The following is a 22,655-nucleotide window of genomic DNA, read 5'->3' as shown; positions in this document are numbered from 1 at the left end:
AAAAAAAAAGTCAAACAGTAAAAAAAGCTAACAACAAAGAACAAGAGAGTTTTGGTTTGCTCTTTAAAGAAAAGTTTGTCAAAAACGTTACTTCTGAAATACAATCACATTTTTGACATCACCATGCACGCCTTCTCTGGAAGGGATCAGTGAGATCAGAGTGTGCAGGCCTCAGAAAGACAGATATCGCCTTCAGAGAATCTCCTTCACATACATCTTTAATGTACGATTTCCTGTTTCCTCATTTTCCATTTCAAAACACCTATATTGCACAATACATAGGTCTTAACAGAAAAGCTTTCAGCTGACTTTAAAATCTGAGGTAAAAATGCGAAGTATTTTATCTTTTTGTTAACTGAAAATTTAAAGCACCAAGAAGATCCAGAATGAATAGTGTGGATCTTCTGTTGACGTGTCATCTTACCTTTGCCTTTTCTCAGCAATTCTCAGTATCTCACAGACACCAGTAAATCTCTCAGACAATTCTAGTGTCAAGCCACACTCCTGCAAGAGAGGCAAGGCGTGATTTGGGCCAATGGCCTTTGCCAGTAAGAGCGCTACATTTTCCACAGTGATGCAGTCTGGGCAGCTCAGGCTACCATTGCTGACAGCATTCCCATTCTGTGGGCCATGGTGGTGGAAAGCTGTGCTGTGATTTTGTGCAAGATGCAGAAGAAACTTCCATTCTTCTATGGTCTCTGGAATAGAACCTAGATGTAAAATGAATTTGTTACATTATTTGTAAAACAAGGATTATCTAAGCCTATTAGTTTATATTTTAAATTATTCTATATTTTAAATTAGTCTATATTTTAAATGTATCTGTACTTAAAAGGGAAGCTAGCTATTCTGTTTTTCTCTATGAAGATTTAAGCAAGCCAAGCATTATCAACAAGCAAATTGTGTACAGAAGTGTACAACCTTGACTGACTCAGTGTAAAGATTCAGTGGTGAACTACACACAAAGCTTCACAACAGTTCAGTATTTAAGGCTTTGGCTTAAGTCAAGAGACAAAGAACTGTTTTGTCCATCTTAGGGCTACTGGGAATTTTCTAGTAAGTTCTGCCATGTGATACAATGCTTTGCTCATCGCATCTTTGTGTGTGCACACAGGTAGTGGGGGGGTTTGTGCTGTGCAGGAAGGCTAGCTGTGGTGAATGATTTCACGGACCCTGATGTGCTTAACCAGAATCAGCATCAGAACCGTTTATTGCTTCTTAACTCTACCTTATATGCATTACAAGGAACAGCAGAAGGGTCCAATCACAGGGTATATTTACATAACCACCTCTTTGGTTCTCACGTTACACTGCTCAATACTCTAAGTTAGTTTATCACATTCTTCTAATTTTTCCCATGGGGCCGTCGGCCTCAGTTTCTGTTTTGCAGGATCTTAGAAGTCACGCACGATACCCTTGGCTAGTCCTTTGTTATGTTTTGTCAATCCTACTGTAGATTTCTCATGTGAACAGCAGGAGGAGGAACAAGATGCACTGGTCTTTGATGTTTGCAGGACGCCGCTTTATCTATCGCCTGTACCGTTTCCCACAGCTAGCTATTCCTCTATCTACAACACCAAGTTTAGCTTTTACTCCCAATTGATAAACAACTCTACATTCTTGAACTTTTAAGCATTTTCTAGCTCAACTGATTTGACAAAGCACAGTGTGAAGATACAAGAGTGTAGCACCCATTTATGTGTTTCAAATATGCTGCACTACACACAGTTAATGTTACCAAAACACTTCAAAAAAAAAGTTCAACTCAACTTTGGACAAATCAGTATATAATAAGGTCAGTTCCTGAATTACAGAAGTATGTTTACAGTTTAAGACTCACTAACCATCTTCTCCATTCAACAGGCTCAAATCATCCAAACGAGCAATATTAGTAAAGGCTTCTATTCTTCTATCCAGCTCCAGACAGAGAAAAAGATATCCAGGCCAAAATCTTGAATAAGAGAGTAAAGATTTCCAGGAATCAAATACACAGTCTAAAGTCAACAATAATTAAATGCTCATTTAAGTATCAGTGAAGACAGATGCAACTGAATTTCTTCAATTCCAGAAATCACTGCAGAGTGGGGACACAGGGAATACCCCTTAACCAAAAGGGGTATTTGGTACATTAAATTGGACACTCAGTATTCATTCTCAAAACAAGAAAGGTTTTTGAGTAAAACCTGTCCAAGTAAGGAGCAGATAGGTCATTTTCATTTGTATCTTTTTGGGGTCAGAGTACCAACTAACCAAGTATCAAGAATTACCAAGTTTTCTTCTTACCCATGTGCTTTACAGATGTCAGCCATCTTCTCTTTCGTAACAAAATCAGCTGGCAGTTTAATCAAAAGCAGAATGAGCTGACTGTAGCCCCAAGTAAACAAATGCGATCGTGGCCTAGAAGATGAGAAATTCAGTTTTAAAGCATTAATCTTGTCCTTCAGAACATTATGTTCTCTCTACAAGAAAAACAGGTATATCAAAACAGAGAAGGAAAAACAAATGAAACACTGTGTGTAGTCTCAGTAGAGCAGTCACTCTGAAAAGCATTATAGATAAAGTTATTTAATCCTTTGGTTGCTTCTGCTGCACTCTGCAACACACAAAATGCTCCAAGGCTTCAGTGACATCCAAACTGTCACACAAAATCTAAGCTGAAATTCTGCAGACCTGTTAAAGCTTTTTGCTGCACTCAGGACCTTGGGCAAGCCCTACTTTACCTGGGATTTCCTTCCACATCCACAGTATTTGCTCTTTGTGGTGCATCACGAGAAACTGCCAAGCACAACCAATCCAGTCGTACAGACTCAGGCTGCAGAAGAGATCTAAGGAGAGATGACCTAGAAAACAGAAACATACAGAAAAAAAACTACCAGTTTTAAATTACCAGATATGGAGAAGTAGAGATTGTGTGTGGACAAAAAAAAAAGAGGATGTCAAATTAAATATGGAAAAGCCTAGAAAGATTTATGTTTCCAGAATAGATGGGACCACAAAAAACTATCAACTTTGCAGGCTGAGTTCCCCCAGGTTTTGGTGGTGTTTTTTTGTTGTTTTTTTTGTTTGTTTGTTTTTTTTTTTTTTAAAAAAAAAAAAAAACACAAACAAAAAAACCCTGGGTATACCGAACTGCAGGCACAGGAACAAAAATAGTCAGTTCCACTGGAAGTATTAGTTAGAAAAAAACCTTTTAAAACTAGCATCTAATCTAACAAAAACCCCAGTCTGAGACCAACTAAAACTGGCAGAATGAATTGGAATCTAATGCCAAAATACACCAAACAGGTAGCTACAGAAATAGTAAAAAAAGCCCCCAAAAGCCAAAACCCAAAAAACCCCACACAGCTACATGATGAAGAGAGCAGAGAGATGAAAAAGATTCTATATTCCTTTTACCTTTTATCCTCTGGCTTTGATTTCACTAGACTATCTAAATATGCTAAAAAGTGAGCTGGATCATTCCTACAAAGCTGTTTGATATCAGAAGGCAAAATAGAGGGGTGGAACTTGATCAAGGGCCGAAGAGCTGTTTCCCCAAATTTTTCATAAAGCCTGGAGAGAGAGGATAAAAACTATTTTCAGCACCACACAGCAAAATTATCATTTTTCCAAGATCTCTTGCAAGTTCAAGATAGTACTAAAAGGTGATTTCTTTAAAAGATTCCCAGAAAGCTGCATGAAATGTTAAGTGAACCAATTCCTGCTAGCAAGTTAACAACACTGAAGGAGAGAAAAAACAGGACTTGGCTACAAACCTTTGAGCATGTACCAGTAACAGTGGGCTATCATCCCAAGGCCCCAGGTCATGCAGCTGTTTCAGTATTTTCAACATATCTCCATTTTCCATTGCTAAAGCCACTGGACTGTGACAAGTTAGTTCTGAAATAAATCAGTGCACAAGTCACAAGATATAGGCAAGTTTGGTTTTTTTTCTTAACACACACATAGCTGTTGTTAAGCATAAGGACAAAAATTATCACTACTTTCATGGAACTCTCTAGCTAACAGTAGTAACAAGTGAACAGATGCTACTCATTCATTTCACAGAAATCAACATCACTAATCTGTGTTTACAGCAAATTACAGTTATAAAATGATACAATTAAGGCATGGAATAGTATTCTTCATATATTTTCCTTTTCTTTAGACTTCCAAGGAGGTAATTTTTCTCTCGTGAAAAAAGACAGTGCACTGCAGGACATATGGCTTGCTGAATGTAATGCAGATCTGCATCAGTTTTCATATATTACAATTTGCTTCTCTTAATAAATAAAAACTTCAGCTTGGACACTTGACTTCACAGAATGTAGAATTCAACACAAACCTCAATCCTGACGAAATGTGGGTATTAATCTACAGGCCCGAGTGCAGTCCAGCTGAGGACAAACTGGGAATGCACACATTACTTTCACTTCTAAGGCTCTCAGAAACCAAATAGCAAAGCAGAAACCCAAATACCTGATACCAGCCCTCAAAGCAAGATTCTGTTATCTGACTGCTCTCTGTTGACACCAAATCAATGCTAAGACTTTAACTCACTCTTAAAAGAAATGCATAAAGCAGAAGCTGAATGGAGAGAACAATGAAGTTCTGTTTTCCAATATAATCAGGAAGCTTTGGTTCAATGAAGCCAAAGAGGCATCAAAAAGATCAGAAAGGATTTCTGTGGAAAAAGGAAGTCTCAAGTGATCATAGGCCATTCATTTGCATGGAACCATCTACTCCATTCAGTTTTGTTTCACATGAATCACACTTCTGTACAAGCCAAATCTTCCATTTCCAGTGCAAATACTGAAGCCCCTCCCCTTACTTTTGCCTTGTTTCTATAGACATATGATTCTAATTAAGATGCTTTTGCTCTCTGAAGCACATATATTTGTCTTTAAGTAGATCTGGTCTGTAATCACTACAATGTTCCATCAACAAACTTCATACAAACTGAAAAGTTCAGAATTGCAAAGTGTGGAGGGGGGAGGAACAGTCTCTCCAAGGAGCCTGCAGTTCTTCCTAAGTTAGCCTCTGGGGGAAAAACCACCAACCAACCCACCCAGAAACGGAACAAAAACTCCCACACACCAACCATCCTCCCCCTCCCACACTACACCTGCAGAAGGAAAATTTGCAGACACATATGGGAGTGTCTTCAAGCCTTTTTCTCCCAGTCTTACTTTCACTTTACTAGTAAGAAAATTTTCATTAGTTACCTTTCAATCCTGCAATGTATGTTTCCCATACATTAGGACTGGTTTCATACATGGTTATAATACACTGCTTTACTCTTTTTAAATCCAAAAGAAAGAAGTAGCTTCTCATAAACCTACAAGCCATGGTCCATGAAGCTGTTAGTGACAGACTTCCACTGAAGCTTTCCTCAGTGTCACCATTTCCAGAAGAAAATACATGCAGTTCAAAACACAGGGTTGTCAACTCAACAAGATCTTTCTGAACATCCGGTTCTATGACACATGGAGGAGACACTTGAAAGCCGCAGTCCAAAGGCCCCTTCAAATCAGTACTATTTTCACACATGGTTTTGCTTACACAAGTTTCATTAGTATTTTCTTTTTCAGTGCAGTCTTCTGAGATACTGCTCTGTTCTTTGTCTACTGGCTCTCCATCAGTTGGACCCAGTTGCAGGTTTTCCTCCAGGACTGCCCTCTGTTCTTCAACACACACAGTCTTGCTTTTCTTAACAGAGGAAGAAGAATGCTCTTTGCTGCCAAACTTTTCTTCTAGATAGACAAGCCATTCCTGTAAAACCCTTCTCATACACTGTGGTTCTAACAAAACCAGGGGATCCTGGAGTTTGGCTCTGCAGCATAAGAAAGAAGTTTGCTAAGCTGCTTAACAGTTATAAGATGCCACAAATGAAGCATTATATATGTTTTGTCTAACTCAAAATATACTCCTAAACTTGACTTACAGTCGGTTCTTGGTTTTTGTGATTTTGAGTACAAACAGAATTTAGGTGACTTACACTGTCTGCATTTGATATCAGTACATTCTGAGTTCCCCAAGATTTCTTTCAGAATGGATTTTTCTTTGTTAGATGGTTTTGGTTTGTTTTTTTTAAACTATTGTAGTTAGGTCAAAAGGGTAATATTAGAGTACCTAAATAAGCTTTTAGTGGGTTTTGCTTGGTTTTAAATAGGGGAAATAAGTAATTAACCAAATGAGATCCTTTCAGATCATGTTAATAGATATTTAGAGCATTACTCTTCTATGTATGTAATGAACAAAAAAACATTAAAAAAATCAATCACTTTTCTACCAAAGCCCAAAAAGTTTCCCTGCTTACACAGCTTCTGTTGTTGCAGCCTTGAGATCTCTTAGATGGTCCTCCTCTGGAAGCTGGCAGCTCTGTGGTTCTAACCTAGAAAAGCACATTGATTTCAGTCTTATCCGAAGCATTATCTTTAATAACTTAAGTGAAGATTTCCTCACAAATTTGAAGAAATTTGTGAGGAAACAACATAAATTCCTTTATTAAAGAAAATAGAAAACTTTCTTTCCTAAAGAAGAACAGCTCAACAGAAACTATGGATGAATTAGGCATGAAGAGCAACCGATAATACTATTTTTCTGGCCTTTTGTAATGGGTTCTACTCCAACTACAGTAGATTTCTGCAGGTATTGACTAAAAATCAGTATCATGCTGCTATATGAAAGTTAGTCCAAAATAGTACATTACAAAATAACTGGAATATGAAATAACTTAGCTCTGTATTAACTGGACAGCCATTAAAGAAGTTCAACGATTTACAGCTACCATTATTAAAAAAACAAAACAAAACAAAAATCCCACACAACCTACACAAACCAAAGACAAAAAAAAAAAATGTTTTTAGGGGAAAAAAGTGTTTACAGCACTGTGGAGACTGCATGCTCCACCAGCCAGAAGTGTTCAGTACCTAATCAGCTTCTAGGAAAGGAGTCATGGAGCACCAGTGAAACTCACCGCAGTAACGAAGGCAGCTGGAAAAACCTAATGCTGAGCTCCTCGTCCTACTTGAAACAGTAGTTTTTCTTTAGATTGCTATCCTCAGAACATTCAGCAAATGCAATTGCTAAGAAAACATGATTTTGCACTCACTCTTTCTCCTCCTGGGGAGATGCTACCAGATTAACAGTCAACTCCTGCAGGTGCTCATCATCCTTTGCTTCTTGCCTCCCTCTAGTATCAGGACTTAGATGAAGTGTGCCAATCTTTTCAGTAGTTTTGCGTACAAAGCTGGAAACACTAGGAGTCAGAAGTTCAAACATTTAAAATTGGAAGTTCAAAGCCAAACAAATCAAGCACTTTCTATTCAATTCATGATTTCAGAAAACCTTATAATCTGAAGAACTCTTGAGAAAAGGATGAGAGCAGCAATGACCAATAAGAACAAAACTCACTTAAGCTGCTCAAAATAACTACTTCAGTCATGTTCCATACTTTCAGCACAAAATAAAAATCTGATTTAAGACTCGGGTTTCTTGCTGCTGGAGAAACAGGATCACATACTAACATTAGCTCTTAGATTTTGACATGTATTTGTAGGCAAATAAATGCAGATTGGCTACATTGCATTTTAAAAGCTTATAAACAGAAAGCATCATTAGGAAATTATGTCCCTCTTGGTGGTAAGAAACAGTTTTACAATACTCCAAATGAATTCTTCAGATTACAAAGCTCACTAAAAATGTCCTTTTCACATCATCAGTCCGTATCCCTTCAGGTATCTTCTTCAAGAGAAAACCCAGAGAACGTACCAAAACCCAATTATTTCTACCACTGCCATGAAGAGAACTGTGTCATCAAGAGTGGAACAGAAAAATCAGCTTCTTGCTTTCTGGTAAGAACTAGTTTAAGAGGATCAAAAAAAAAAAGAAAAAAGCAACCCTTTTACTTGCGTGCCAGAGAATATGACATCTTTTTACAATACTGAGGTATAGCAAAAGTTGAAGGTTGCTGCAGAAGAGAGAAAGGATTCAAATGTGGCAAAACAACTGGACTTCAATGTATAGAAGGATTAAAGGTAAACTTTTAAAAGTTAACTGTAAATATGATAGTATTTCATTTAATTATAAGTTGAACATAGTGAATACTTGAAAATTTAGTTCTCATTATTAGTAGAAAGACTTACTACTAGTAAAGTCCTAAAAACTGCTTATGATTTAGAAAGATTTCAAAACATTGCATGTGCTTCTGAAGGTTATTCTGAGATCCTCCTACTATGGATATCAGCTACAACTTTTTGTTGCAGAACATAATTCACTTACCCAAGTGATCAAGGGAAGGCTACGCAATTTTTCAGACCATCATTACGGGCCAGCAACATTTTAGCTAGTAAACTAACATACATCCTTTTTTTCCAATTTTTAAATTATGTATTTAACACCATCTCCTTTATTTGTCCCCTGCTGTTTCTTAAAGTGAGTTTTAACATAGCAATTTGAGTTCTGCATAAAACGGACACTACCATATTTACTTTAACCAGGTATAAGCTACCATGATTCCATAAACACTTGGGGAATTGATTAGATTCACTGAAACGTGTGTGTGGGGAGATGGCAGACCACATGGTATACTTTTCAAGCGTGTTTTAGCAATATCTAGCATGCTTTGAATATTTTAATGTTTGCTCTCAAGCAACATAGGAAGCTTCTACTCATTCATCGAAGTAGGAGAAAAGCAAAATCCCAAAACAATATTCAGTAAGTCTGCTTTGAATACAAACCACACCACAGTTTACAAGGTAATGTTAAACAATGAAACATTCTTAGCTATTTAAAAACTGAGGCTGGAATCTTGGCTCCACTGAAGTTAAGAGCAGCTCTTCATATCTTCATTAGAGTCAAGATGGAAGCTTTCAATTGTCTAGCAAACTTGACTGCATCTCCAGTGCTTCGCTTCAGATGTCATATTTTTGCAGAACAGAGTATGAACTAAACCAGACAATGCTACAAATTCAGAGGACAGAAAAGGGAAAGATGTAATGGATGAGTGAACCTGCTGCAAGTTTTACCTTTCTTTGACAGCTTGGAGAGAGACGAGAGGAGATGGGGAACGAAATGACAAAGGAATACTGAATGGGAGAAATGTCTCATTCCGGTCAGCCTCAACCGTCACAGATGCATGAGATACATTGTCTAACAAATGGAATTGAAAGAAAGAATCATGAAACAGTGGCCTGGCAAAAATGGAACAGTGAAACAAACTGCAAGTCACTAATTCATTAATGAACAACCTGCATGTTCCTACTTAATATTCAAGAATGTGAGGAGCCAGAAAACTGCTACTTGGTTTCAAGGGCCATTTTATTACTGACTTTGAACCTAGTAGGTCTGCTTTGTTAATGGTCTTTTGGACCTATAACAAGGCAAATGGTGGTCAACAAGTGCATGAAAGTAATCTTCTAAAAGTAGACTTACAGTCCATTTAGGGGACAAAATCTTGATTTAATCCTGATTAAATCCAATAAAACACTGACACTTATTTAAACATCTAGGAAAAATAAATATCGTGGCATAATCAATTCACATTGTATGATCTCCTAAAACCTAAATCACGTATGAACATACAGAGACATGTAAGCCATAGTTAAGGTATAAACCACCCTTTTATTCGAATGGACTTAAAAATATAATTGAGCCCATAGCTCTATGGCTTTTGATAAGAATCACAGGAAACAGAGAATCACTATTTCCTTTTCACTCTTCTATCCCTAACAGTATCTACAATGTGTTTTGATTAATCATTTCCTGGTACAAACACACACTGTATCTTTAAGTGATGTAAGAAAGAAAAAAAATGATCCTTTTAAGTAAGGATGACACTGCATTTTGCAAGTTAGCACAACCTGCACTGTTGAGAGGAAAAGATGCTAAGCTCTTACAGTACTTCTATCATTAGAATCCACAGTGCCTCTAGATTGTGCCCAAAGGTCACAACTGATTTTATGATTGCTTGTAAATAAGGTTGCTTTTGTTCATTATGCAGATTGGAAACCTAAAAACTTATGACATCTTACGTAAATATGAGCAGGGAAACACTAAGTCGATTTCTCTTAAACACAAAAATAAGTACACGTGCTTCAAGAAGCATCTAGAACTTCTCTACTTTGAAATAATCAGCAAATTTGTTATCTCCTGTTGAATAGATAGAACTTTTCTATCTTCTGACATTCAAAAACTACATCCCTTCATTTTAGAGGTTCAATATCAGAAACGATACACTTCCAAGTTTTCTCACTTGTTTTTACGGTAATGTAGGTAAAGAGGCAAATGAAAACGTAAGTGCTACAAACAGCACGTAGCTTCATCAGAAGGACAACACTACTGACAAGTAGGGGAGTAAATACTCATTTCTATACTCTCCCTCCCCACTGTGGTTTTCCCCAACAAAGCATCCAAATTCTCTCCACCCTCAACTGGCATGCTACTCTCTGCAAAAGCTAAAAAGCAAAAGCTTATTACTAGAAACTCTCTCTACCATACCTGGAACTAAGTTATAGCTCCTCATCATCCCAGGTTTCTGCACCTCCTCCCAATCCCAATCAGAGCAGAGAACAAGACCCATTACTGTTTCACTCTAGCTTTCATCCAGTGACAGGTACTTGTTAGGAAATAAAAAAAAAGCTCCCTGGATGGTCTAAATGTTAGTTACTAACAATTCTATCATCCCTATCTTCATGTATACATATGTAAGAGATGATCCCCTGTACAAATGGAACTCTGCCAGAAAGTTAAGAACACGTATTATAACCCTGCTGTTTTCTCTGAAGAAATACAAAGCCAGAGCCAAGATTAAGAAATTCTTTCCTGAAACGAGTGTTACTGGAAGGATAGAAGCAGCAAACAAATCTCATTTGAAGGTCAATTAACACTAGTATAGTCAGCTGAGCGAATCTTAGTATTAATGCTGAATTGCATGGGGCGGGGGTGGATGTGGGAAATTTGAGTGAAATTCTAGCTTGGTAAAAAGCCCTCTGGACCTTTTATTTCTCTGGGTTTTGTTTGCTTTTAAGTTTGGATTCCTGTGGAGCCAGCATTTCACCCCAATGTTTCAAGAAGTTTGGCTGGAAGGTGGGGTGACTGTGTTCCCATTGATCAAATACAGGATTTAATCATAGATAACTTGATAACGGAAAATAAGAGCACAGAGCCAATCCAATCTTATTCTTGTAGAATAAATAGAAATTTCATCCAAATAACATATTTTCATTAAGAAACATTACCAAGTTCTACTTGCTCATCTTCCTGGTGTGCAGGAAATTCTTTAAGTCTCTCATCTTCTGAGAACGTTTGACTGTGGAGAGAACATGAATCTTCATCTGACTGGCTGCCTCTTCGACTGATAACACGATATATTCCAGAGTCTAAGACACTGAAGCTTTCCTGTCAGACAAGGGAGAGAAGTTAGATGTGCGAGTTGTGCTTCCTCGTTAAACTTCCTGCAATGAACTCAAACAACCATACCCACACAAATAACCTCAGAGCACTTCATAACTCACTGTCTTCAAAAGCCCTACATAACAGTTAATTTTTGACATTTCCAGAATAGAAAAGTACACAGATGCCAATGAGTGTGCAGTCCAGTGACTTTATAAAGATGCATAGGCTGCAAGTGCTTTTAGGAAAGCAGCCTGCAGAACAACTGGTGTACTTGGTACAAGACAAAAAAACATTTCTGCTTTAGTTCTGCATTCCAGACCGTCACTTCACCCCTTTGTACCTGTTTACCCAAGAGTCCATATTCTTCTTGCTGGTTAACCATACCCAGCTAGCACAATTACAGACCCTGCAAAACTATTTAGTTCCAGGACACAAGTACATTCTTTTGCTCATGGTCACCCTATGTAGTTTACTTTCTGATCTGCTAATGAAAAAACCTTGTCTAACACATCAAGGTAGAATTTACATTATGTTTAAACTTTACTTTTTAAACATTGTTAGGGTCAAAGCAGCAACTGATATTGTATTAACTATGAAATACTTCCCCTTTCTTGAAAAGCTGCTGGGAAGCCAAGACAATACTAAGCAGTTGTACGTGTAAAAAAAGTATTAGAAATAGGCTTTGATTTTTCTTTTTCCTTGGGACTTTCTGCTTAAGCTTCATAGGGTGGGATAATTTTTTTAATAGGGTGAGATAATTTTTTAAATAGGGCTAAGATATTTCTCAGCATTTGGACATTCAGTTTTCACCACATAAAACTACAGTTACAATCAAGATGACCTTTACTGATGCATGTTAATACGCTAAATTCAGCTGTGGAGAAAGCCTTCTTCATATCAATCTTTGCCCACATCTCAACCATCAGCCACAAAGTAATATAGAAAAAAAGACAGAGGTCTGAGAGCTTGAAGAATGCAAGTAGTAGTATTTCAAACCTTTCCATCCCACCTAATTTTAGAAAGTAGCATTATCAGCTATAGTGGACATGGTAAAAATGAAAGCCTCATCTTCAAAGTGAGCAATTGATCATTTTAAGTCATCAAGGTCATTTGATCATTTTAAGTCATAAAGACAAAATCTGCAGGTAACATTTTTGGCACTACCAATACACATACATGCGACGAAATACTGCTCCTTCTACTGCTGGACGCAGAATCTAAAGGCTCCAACTTTGAAATTAGTTCTTCCAGTTGCATAATGAGATCTTGTTGGGTTGAGGCATCCAGCTGACACTTCAAGTGCTCCAGCTTGTCTAGAGGCAAGTTTTTTCTTGCCTAAAGGCACACAGTGAAACAGAAGCATTAGTATTATTTCTAACACATATGTGAAAAGCAATAGGTACCATATATGCAGGCTACTTTTCGTCCTAAAAGTATAACGTTTAGAAGACTTTTTAAAAACTCCGAGAATCTGAATCTCAGAAACCTATGGAACTTAATGGAAGAAGGGGACAGGAAACACAGTGAAGTTGCATTGCACATTTACAAAGAGGTATTTACTTACTCTGCAAGAAATAATTGAATTTTGGAAGAGACAACAGATCCTGGCAGCAAGGGTCCAGAACCCTCTTCTTATCAGACGCTCTACGCAGCGGTCTACCAGCAGAAGGGAGAGGTGCACAACTTTTCCATTTGTATGCAGACAGAACAACTCACTTTTGTAAACTGCAATATCCTGAATATCTGCAAAAACAGATGCACAGAAATATCTAAAGGACTGAAATCATTAGTCAACATTCGTTTCTGTTCCTGGAAGGAGGTGAAAACATATTTCCTATCTGACTGCGAATGCATGCAAAAGCCTAATACATTGTAGCACGAGTACCATGGGGAAAACAAACACTGAAGAGTGCTAAGCTAGGATCTAACAACTACAAAGCACAGTTAAAGTATCAAAACTTTCTAGAGTAGCATTTCTAGAAAGCATACAAAAAGTACACTAAAGTTACTGAAAAGTTTCATTTTCTTCTGAAGGGGGATGAAAAACTGAAGACTGATAAAGATGAGAAACACATCATTGTTAGCTTTGAAACAGCAGGAAAACATTTGCTAGTAGAAAAACACTTTAACCTTCCAGCAGTTTTCAAATGAAATAGTTACGCTATATGTGAACACTCAATGACAAGGCATTGGAAACTTAACACCAAAAGGGGGGGAGCGAAGGGGAAGGAAAAGACTGACTGACAATGACTAACCATGTTAGGACCATGCCTATAATCATACACACAAAACTGTTAATGAGGGTTCACTCATCTGCCAAGTACATTCCCTGGCTCGTAGTTAGACAGGCATTAATTAAAAAAAAAAGTTTTAAGCTTTCAGCTGCCAGATTATCCTTCACAGGACACCTGACAATAAACCTGAATAAGCAGAAATGAGGAAAGGATATTGCAGGTTTTACCTCACTAATACTGCAGGTTATTACCTCTCACTACTTGATTACTGTATTTCAAGATTCACTCTACACCATGTTTTGTTTCTCAAGCATGTTTTCAGAAGTATGGAAGGAGGTATTGGCTGGAAGAGGGAGGGAGTGGGTTAATATTCAAGGATATACCTGACAGATGACAAGGAAAAAGTTTTCTGATTAGTGTTCTGCAATCCAGCTGCAGAAATGGAGCTTGAAAAGGCTCCATGTTAGGCAAGAACTTCAGAAGTGACAAATGTAACAGACAATATTACAAAGCAAAATAAAGTTTACCTTTTACTTCACTCCAGAGTAACACTTGAACACTTTGGGGAAGAAAAATATAAATGCCTCTTTCTGTCCAGGTCATCACACAGTGCTCACTACAAGCAAAGCAGACATTTAATGGCGCAACAGTTAATTGGGGTAGTGACTGTAAAATATGCAGGGATGGCACTGACTTAAGTACATCAAGTGAGAAGTGAGACAGTTGTTTAGCACGATACTTAGAAAATTCTTATGCAAAAAGTTGAAGTTGGTAATATAAATTAGGAGAATATAGAATCATAGAATCGTTATGGTTGGAAGAGACCTCAAAGATCATCAAGTCCAACCATATACCAATGCCACCATGCCCACTAAACCACATCTCAAAGCACCACATCTAAATGTTTTTTGAATGCCTCCAGTGGCGAGTCCACCACTTCCCTGGGCAGCCTGTTCCAATGCCTAATGATTCTTACAGTGAAGAGGTTCTTCCTAATATCCAACCTGAACCTCCCCTGGTGCAACTTGAGGCCATTTCCTCTTGTCCTATTGCTTGTTACTTGGGAGAGGAGACCAATCCGCACCTCGCTACAACCTCCTTTCAGGTAGCTGGAGAGGGCGGTAAGGTCTCCCCTCAGCCTCCTTTTCTCCAGACTGAACAACCCCAACTACCTCAGTCGCTCCTCATAAGACTTGTTTTCCAGGTCCTTCACTAGCTTTGTTGCTCTTCTCTGGACAACTTTTTTATTTTTAAGTCTTACTTTATCAACAAGAAGCTATGTTGACAAATACTCACGTCAAATACAGTAGCTTGGGGAAAGACAAAGATTGCGGAGAGCAGCTGGAACTAGTATAATGAGGATCCAGTCTGTAAAGTAAAATTATTATCCATTACAAGTCTACCTACAGTAATACCACTTTCTTAATATAATATTCTTAACCCTGTAAATACAAGGCTGGATTAAATAAACATAGTCTTATGATAGCAGCATTCCTTGTGGGAGTCACACAGACATACCTGTAGAAGCAAGGTTTTGGCATTTTTGATAACTCAACTAATGGCTTCTGTTATTAGAAGAGAACATACTAACATGACAACTAGGACTAATGTTTGACTACATTAGGAGTTTATTTAATCTTCTCAGTGTTAATGCAGTTCTTTTCAGCTAGTCTAGAAGTCTCAAGCAAGTTTATCACCGATAACACTCATGTTTCTACCTGAGAGTAACAACAGGGAGAGGCGGTGATGAGAGCAGCTGCCTGAACTGATGTGTGCTTTGCACTTCCCCATCAAAGTTCACCTCCCACATTCTTGAGCCAGGTCGAGCACAATATATTAATGGCTGCTGATTCCCACTGTTTTTTCCAACAGGGAAGAAACATGCTCCAAATTCTCCGTCTCTCTCTTTATTACCAATTTTCCAGAACTTCTCTCTAGTGGGGAAAAAAACATACTAGTTAAGGCAGTATTAGTAAAGGCTCTAATTAATTTTATGTTTTTCTTGAAGAATAAAAATACTAAATCCTAGTTGCTGAATTGGTTTTGGTGCTTAAAAAAAAATATGTAATGAGTATTATAAAGCCTGCATAAAGTTTATAAAACACAGGGTGCAGAAATATTCATCAGTTTAAACGAATGCTCAGATTATGAAGGTGTTTTTTTTCCAGCAGAATCCGTTGGTCAACCTGGTGATAGGAAGATGATGGTGCAAGTGATCCCAGAAACCATCTCCAATCACATGAAAGATAAGACAGTGATTATGAATAGTCAGCATGGATTTATGAAGGGAAAATTACGTTAATAGCCCTCTACAACAGAATGACTGGCTTGATAGATTGGAGGAGAGCAGTGGATGTTGTTTATCTTGACTTCAGTAAGGCTTTTGACACTGCCCCTGCTAACACCTTCACAGACAAACTGAGGAAGCATGGGCTAAATAAACAGACATCAATAAATGCAAAGTCCTGCACTGGGGGAGAAATAACCCCAGGCACCAGTAAAGGCCAACTGGCTGGAAAGCAGTGTTGTAGAGAAGGGCCTGGGGGTCCTGGTGAACAACAAGCTGACCATGAGCCAGCAATGCACCCTTTTGGCAAAGGGAGCCAACTGCCTCCTGGGCTGCATTAGGAAGACTGTGGCCAGCAGGTCAAAGAAGACGATCTTTCCCCTCTTCTCAGCACTGGTGAGACGTTTCTGGGGCGCCGGGTCCAGTTACAGGCTCCCCAGTACAAGAGCGACAGGGACATACTGGAGCAAGTCCAGCGATGGGCCACAAAGACGACTAAGGGATTGCAGCGTCTGTCTTGTAAGAGGAGGCTGAGTGCGCTGCACTGGTCAGCCTGGAACAGAGAAGGCTCAGGGGACAACTCATCTGATCCCACGTGTATACATACCTGATGGGGGAGTAAATAAGACAGAGCCAGACTACTCTGAGTGGTGCCCAGTGAAAGGACAAGAGGCAACGGGCACAAATGGAAATACAGGAAATTCCATCTCAACATACAAAATAGCTCTGTTATTGTGAGGGTGGTGAACCATTGGCAAAAGTTGCCCAGAGAGCTTGTGGAATCTCCATCCTTGGAGATGCTCAAAACCTAACTCGACACAGTCCTGCACAACCTACTCTACCCGACTCTGGTTTGTAGCAGGAAAATTGGACTAGATAATTTCCAGAGGTCGCTTCAGAAACTGTGTGATTCCGTAAAGTCCAGTATTTTACAAGTAAAATATAACTTGCCTCTCGGTATCACACAAGTAAGTGCGTGTAAGTGAAGATATGAGCAGTCTTCCATCCAAATAATCAAGCTGAACAACTCGAGAATCTACAGTGGTTATAATCTGAACAGGAAACATCACAAAAGCAGCAGCAGCCTATAGTTTCAAAGAAAAAAAAGAAAGAAAACATGCTGGTCTTCAGTTCTAAGTAAAGACTATTTCATTAAGTTAAAATTGCAAAATTCAGAAGAGACTCACATATGCTACAAATACACAGCATAAGACAGAGCAGCTCCTTTCTTCTCTCTCCTTTACAAAACAAGGCTTCAATGCTTAGAGGCATAAAAGTCTAAATCCTCCTTTTTCCAAAACCATTATTGAAGGTTTAAGAAAAAAAATCGTATCCCTGTAGCATCCTGACACTTCTTTATAAAAAGAGTGTGTTTTCTGTAAGATTAAGAGGGGGTTTTGTTCTTGGTTCTGTAAGCTTTTGTCCTGGCTTCGGCTGGCATAGAGTTAATTTTCTTCCTAGTAGCTGGTGCAGTGCTGTGTTTTGGATTTAGTATGAGAATAATGTTGATAACACACTGATGTTTTAGTTGTTGCTAAGTTGTGTTTCTACTAAGTCAAGGATTTTTCAGCTTCTCATGCCCAGCCAGCAAGAAGGCTGGAGAGGCAAAAGCAGCTGGGAGGGGACACAGCTGGGGCAGCTGACCCAAACTGGCCAAAGGAATATTCCATACCATGGAACGCCATGCCCAGTATATAAACTGGCGGGAGTTGGCCAGGAGGGGCAGATCACTGCTGGGGAACTAACTAGGCACCAGTCAGCGAGTGGTGGGCAACTGCATTGTGCATCACTTGTTTTGTACATTCTAATTCTTTTATTATTATTATTATTTTCTTTGTTTCTGTCCTATTAAACTGCCTTTATCTCAACCCACGAGTTTTACTTATTTTTTCCCCCCCCGATTCTCTCCCCAATCCCACCAGGTGCAGGGGACTGAGCAAGCAGCGCATGGTGCTTAGTTGCTGGCTGGGGTTAAACCACAACAGCTTTGTGCTTTTGTCAATTCTCCCCATGGGTACTTTCAGCCAGCAGTTTTACAGAGATAGACCTGAGGGATTACCTGACACAAAAAAAAACTTCCATCAGATTCAGGTGGTTTACATAAACTCACTTTCTCAATTACCCTACAGCAAATTACCCAAATACTAATTACACAAGGGTCTCAGTTTGCATGGAGGGCAGAACAAAGTCACAGACAGACTTCTTTTTCGTAAGAAACTACTGGGAACTGCACTCAAAATTTTCTAGCAGACAGTCACCATTTTTGACAGCTTAAAGATGTTTTCTTTGTTAGGAATGTGACAAAGTGTGTTACATGAGAGACTCAACAGTCCAATGCCTTTAACAGGCATGAGCATACACATATTTCATGGGCCTTGCCCTCCCCTCCTCTCCTTCTCACTCTCTTTACACAGTTGAATTTTTTTGGTTTTTTTTAGATGCAATAGTCTTGACATTAAGTCAATTTTCCACCAAAATCTTTCATGAGGGCTAGAAAGGACCTGGAGGAACACACCTATTTGCAGGTCGTGCTCCTTCTTACAGATGAAAAGGAGAAGTAAAGGACCCAGTAAAGGTAAAATTTAAAGAACACTGAGGGGCCAGAAATCAGGCTGGTATCATTCAAGTGTGTGTCCTTTGCACAAAATGTAATGGATGTAAGCTTGACTTCCACCTACCATTTATTTTAACTACTCCACATCTTGAAGAATGAGAGTATCCAGACAGAGGCAAGTAAAATCCGAGTCTAGGATTGCCCTTTCTCAGACCAACAGCTGAGGTGAGGACTAAAACACACAGTTGAACCTGTAGCTGTAGTCTAAGGAATCCAGCAGGCTCAGAACCACCAAGACCCTGGCCTTGGATACTTGTCAATTCCAAGGGGAAGAAGCTCAGCCAGTTTTTAGTTCTGCACATTTGAAAGCATTTTTATATTGCATTGCTAAAATAGCTAAAAGAGGGTGTGGGGGAAGTTCATGGGTTAAGATTTCTACTGTTGTCTCAAGAGACTGGTTCTTCATCCCAATAGTCAAAGCTACCAGAACTTCATCAGCTGGCAAGTCTTCCTCTGTTCTACCTTATTAAAATAAAGAGATTCCACACATCATCCCCTGTGAACCTCTTAATCTCAAATAAAGTATGTGACATTTTACCTTTCCTTGTTTCGATGTGTTAATCTTGATGGCTGATACTTTTCCCACATGATCTCCTACAAAAACACGAAGGGCAGCTGTATCCCAACATAGAGCTGTGACTTTTCTGCCCTTATGCTCAGAGGAAACATAAATTCGTTCTGGCTTCCCACGACGTTCCTGATTCAGCTCCCAGACTACTACAAGACCTTGGCTACAACAATTAAAAAAAGAAAATACAATTTGAGAATAAATCTTCTAATGTTTTACCAGCAATAAAGATGCATTATCCCAAAGAAACAGAAAAGCAAAGTAGTACATCTCAGAGCTGCCTGTGTTTGAGGTTGCATGTTTTCAAGAAGTGTCACATTCTTAATTTTGACAAAGTGTCCTTCCTTGCATTACGATACATCGGCAGCTTTGTTTGGAAGCCTACTCTCATGTTTACTGGAATTGCCAGTGAGGATGCAGAAAATAAGCCTTTAAATGGATTTTAAACAATGTAAGCGGTATTAACCACCAATCTCACTCTGCCAAGTTAATGAAGATAATTTCTTTTGACGCTGAAAGGTCTCAGAGAGACATTTATCATCATAACCTCACATGCATTAGCTCTCCCATAGATGTTCTGTTACAGAAGTAACACTTATTCTGGAACAATTATTCCAGAAAAAAAAAAAGTTAAGCAAACTGTCTGTGCAGAGAATTATTCTGTAAGGGCCTCTACCAGTTAATTCCCTGTCCCGCTCCAAGTTCTCAGCATATGTTGAAGTCTGAAACTTAGAAGCTACTTAAAAATATTTATCCAGCATTCAGGTCTGTGAGTACCTCACTCACCTGGTGGCAACAGCAACGTAGTCTTCATCATGCAAACAACAGGCAACCCGGGAAATGGCACCTTCCTGAAAGCAAGCTGGGGAGTAAGTAAAGCTGTTCTTGTACTGCCTTTACCACTACACAACTTTTATCTTTAAGATGTAAACCAAATTCATGTCAACAGCTGCTAACACTATGTTGTGATGTGGTTTGGTTTTTTTTTTTGTTTGGGTTTTGTTTGCAAACACTGAGCTTACTCTAAGATGATGTAGCTGACAACAACATGACAATATCAAGAGAAATGACTGCAGTTCATTCTCCGACTTGGAAAACAGAAATCGGTCTCCTGTCCTCGCACCTATGGAAGTTGTTTTGCCAGGACTAAGCGAGATGCTCCTAATCTTAAAAAAATGGCTGCATTCATGTTACGGTGGGAGCAGCAGTGGATCCCAGGGAAAGGCATTCTGCTGTAGAAAGAGCAATCCCTGTTCCATGACCGCTTTCAGCAAAAGCAAGCCAGCTTGTCTTCCTTTGCTTATCCAGGTAGTTCATAGTTTGGACATCCAAACACTGGTAGTTATCTACACATGAGTCACTCTGGTTTCATATTCAAAGTTTTCTTCTAATTCTTACACATTCAAGAGACCTTGTTGTTGTGTTAAAAGTAAGAATTTGAAAAACAAAGGTTCCACCCTCTTAAATAACTTCTTTCACACCTCATGAAATCTGTTACACCACACACTCTGGGGATACATGCCAGTACCACAACTTTTTTTTAAATGGAGCAGTCCAAAACTTCACCTTATTTGAACAATTCAGCAAGCTGAAAATGCCTGTTGACTCTTAACAAAAATTAACTTGAAACGTCTCCTTCCCAGTCCCATTTTCCCTGGAAATTTCTGTATAGAATTCTTTACACTTACCTTATGAGTGAGAAAGAGTCTTTGCTTCCAACCATCTTTCTGTATAAGGTTCAGTCCTCCTCCTGAACTGCCAAGAGCTAGCCATCTCTTTGACACATCTATACATGTGCACTGAAAGAATAAAAATCATAATGCACAACCTGGCTGCTAGTAAGTACTAATAACAGTAACTTTTTCTTGCATTATTATGTTAATTTTAGCAGCTTCACTGTTTGCCAGCTGCGTGTACCACTCCTGAAACACTGGCAGCACATTTCTCAAAGATACTAGAATAGCACACTCTGTGATTGGAACAAACCGCTTAAGACAGCAACCATGTAAAGCTGTGTTATTTACCCCACAGTTGCATTAAGAAAACACACATGCACACAGTAATAGGATCTTTTGTCCTCACCACTACTTCCTCCCAAAGCATTCTCCCCCCATAAGGTAGCATGCACACACCCAAAAAGAACGAGATGAATCCTGTGGGTTAAACATATAATAAACCAAATAAGGTCATTATTTGAATTAAAAAAAAAAAAACAAAAACAAAAACCCAAACAACCACAAACTCACCCTCAGACGACTAGAATCCAGCCTGAGCGCAGAAAGCAGTGGATCCAAACATTCAAACTCTGCCAACACATGGTTGTAAGAGTCTGGAATTATTGGCACAGAGGCCATTGATGTACACGACTAGTGCTACTCACTCATGGGCGCATTACAGCTTCAGCTTTTAGCTGCATCTGCCAAAAATAAAGTAAGTTCTTGATTAGTTCACTTTTCAGTATTATATCTGTTTTGCTCTGTTTAAAGAAATACCGAATGTCTGCCCGTTCAAAGAGCATCAGGTTTCAGTTGCCAAAGGGAAGGCACACTGAAGGCAAATTGCCTTCAAAAAGGCCCAATGGCTGCAAAATTAGACCCCTGCTTCATTTACAAGAAGTTTTTGTTGAAGTTCATTTCAGAAAACTTACCCTATCAGATACCAACCTCGGAAATGTTTAAATTGTAACTGTAAGATACATTTACACACACCCATGAAACAAGTTCTGTCTACCTATGGAAAAAGCCTTGTTTTAATATAAAACACACTTCCCCTCCCTAACACGCACTCCTGATTTGAAACTAATTTTCTCAAGGACAATGTTTAAGCATTGACATTTTATACCTACATCATCTTCTCTCCAAAACTAAATTTAAGGGGTATTATCCTCAATCGATACCAGATTCAAAATTACCTGCATTTGTGCATTTTTAACACAACTATACAGAAACATATATAGAGTATCCTTTCAACAGTACCTCCTTTCCAACAGACACAATAGATAACTTTAATTCTTGGTTTTCACTCTGTGTTATCAAAGCTGTAACCTCACATATTTTTCTTAAACAGCCCATACTTTAAAAGAATCTGTTGTTGAGGAATTTTTAAAGTTTAGACCGATATGTTACTTAAAAAAACCACAAACCAACTTGTTACACTATAGACTCAAACCTCTACATTTCTAAATAATGTTTAGTATGCAATCCCATAAATTAAAAATCTCCCTCCCAGAAATACTATGACATGAAACCTTACATTTTCTTACAAGAAAAGTGAATGCCTACTTTCACTAGACACTAGGAAAAGGGAAGAGACACATTTAGCCAGACAGACTGGAAAATTATTTCCTCAAAGTTCTCAAAAAGGTCTTAAGAATCTTAAATTATGGGATTTGAGAACAACTCCACCCCAGAGATAAAGACTAGGCCATCTCTGATAGCTAGAAAAGAACTGTTTTGTTCTGGATTAGAGTACTTGGTCCAAAAAGACACCCAAACGCCTGTTTGACACACGCTGTCCTGAGGAAAGCCGCAGCTAACCTCGATCAAGCAAAGCCAGTCTGAGATTTTAAATCCTTCC

The 22,655-nt window shown here is 38.7% G+C and overlaps 1 protein-coding gene across 1 annotated transcript in view; it reads right to left on the bottom strand.

Moving 5' to 3' along the window:
- HPS5 (Hermansky-Pudlak syndrome 5) overlaps positions 1–21,433 on the bottom strand; it is a 21,550-nt gene extending 117 nt beyond the window's left edge. The window contains exons 1-21 of the mRNA XM_009697770.1: positions 21,326–21,433; positions 20,768–20,878; positions 19,866–19,930; positions 19,050–19,242; positions 16,845–16,982; positions 15,329–15,540; positions 14,907–14,978; positions 14,138–14,226; positions 12,941–13,119; positions 12,553–12,711; positions 11,220–11,379; positions 9,009–9,132; positions 7,094–7,240; positions 6,299–6,373; positions 5,205–5,812; positions 3,756–3,879; positions 3,397–3,552; positions 2,721–2,840; positions 2,284–2,397; positions 1,845–1,951; positions 425–710 (exon numbers count right to left, since the gene is read on the bottom strand). Coding sequence (XP_009696072.1) covers positions 425–710; positions 1,845–1,951; positions 2,284–2,397; positions 2,721–2,840; positions 3,397–3,552; positions 3,756–3,879; positions 5,205–5,812; positions 6,299–6,373; positions 7,094–7,240; positions 9,009–9,132; positions 11,220–11,379; positions 12,553–12,711; positions 12,941–13,119; positions 14,138–14,226; positions 14,907–14,978; positions 15,329–15,540; positions 16,845–16,982; positions 19,050–19,242; positions 19,866–19,930; positions 20,768–20,878; positions 21,326–21,433 — 3,347 coding nt within the window. The remainder of the gene's footprint in view (positions 1–424; positions 711–1,844; positions 1,952–2,283; positions 2,398–2,720; positions 2,841–3,396; positions 3,553–3,755; positions 3,880–5,204; positions 5,813–6,298; positions 6,374–7,093; positions 7,241–9,008; positions 9,133–11,219; positions 11,380–12,552; positions 12,712–12,940; positions 13,120–14,137; positions 14,227–14,906; positions 14,979–15,328; positions 15,541–16,844; positions 16,983–19,049; positions 19,243–19,865; positions 19,931–20,767; positions 20,879–21,325) is intronic.
- Between the last annotated feature and the right edge of the window lie 1,222 nt (positions 21,434–22,655).

The sequence above is a fragment of the Cariama cristata genome, unplaced genomic scaffold, assembly GCF_000690535.1.
Source record: "Cariama cristata isolate BGI_N322 unplaced genomic scaffold, ASM69053v1 scaffold10323, whole genome shotgun sequence".
In the NCBI taxonomy this organism is placed as follows: Eukaryota; Metazoa; Chordata; class Aves; order Cariamiformes; family Cariamidae; genus Cariama; species Cariama cristata.
This window is presented reverse-complemented; position numbering and strand designations above follow the sequence as displayed.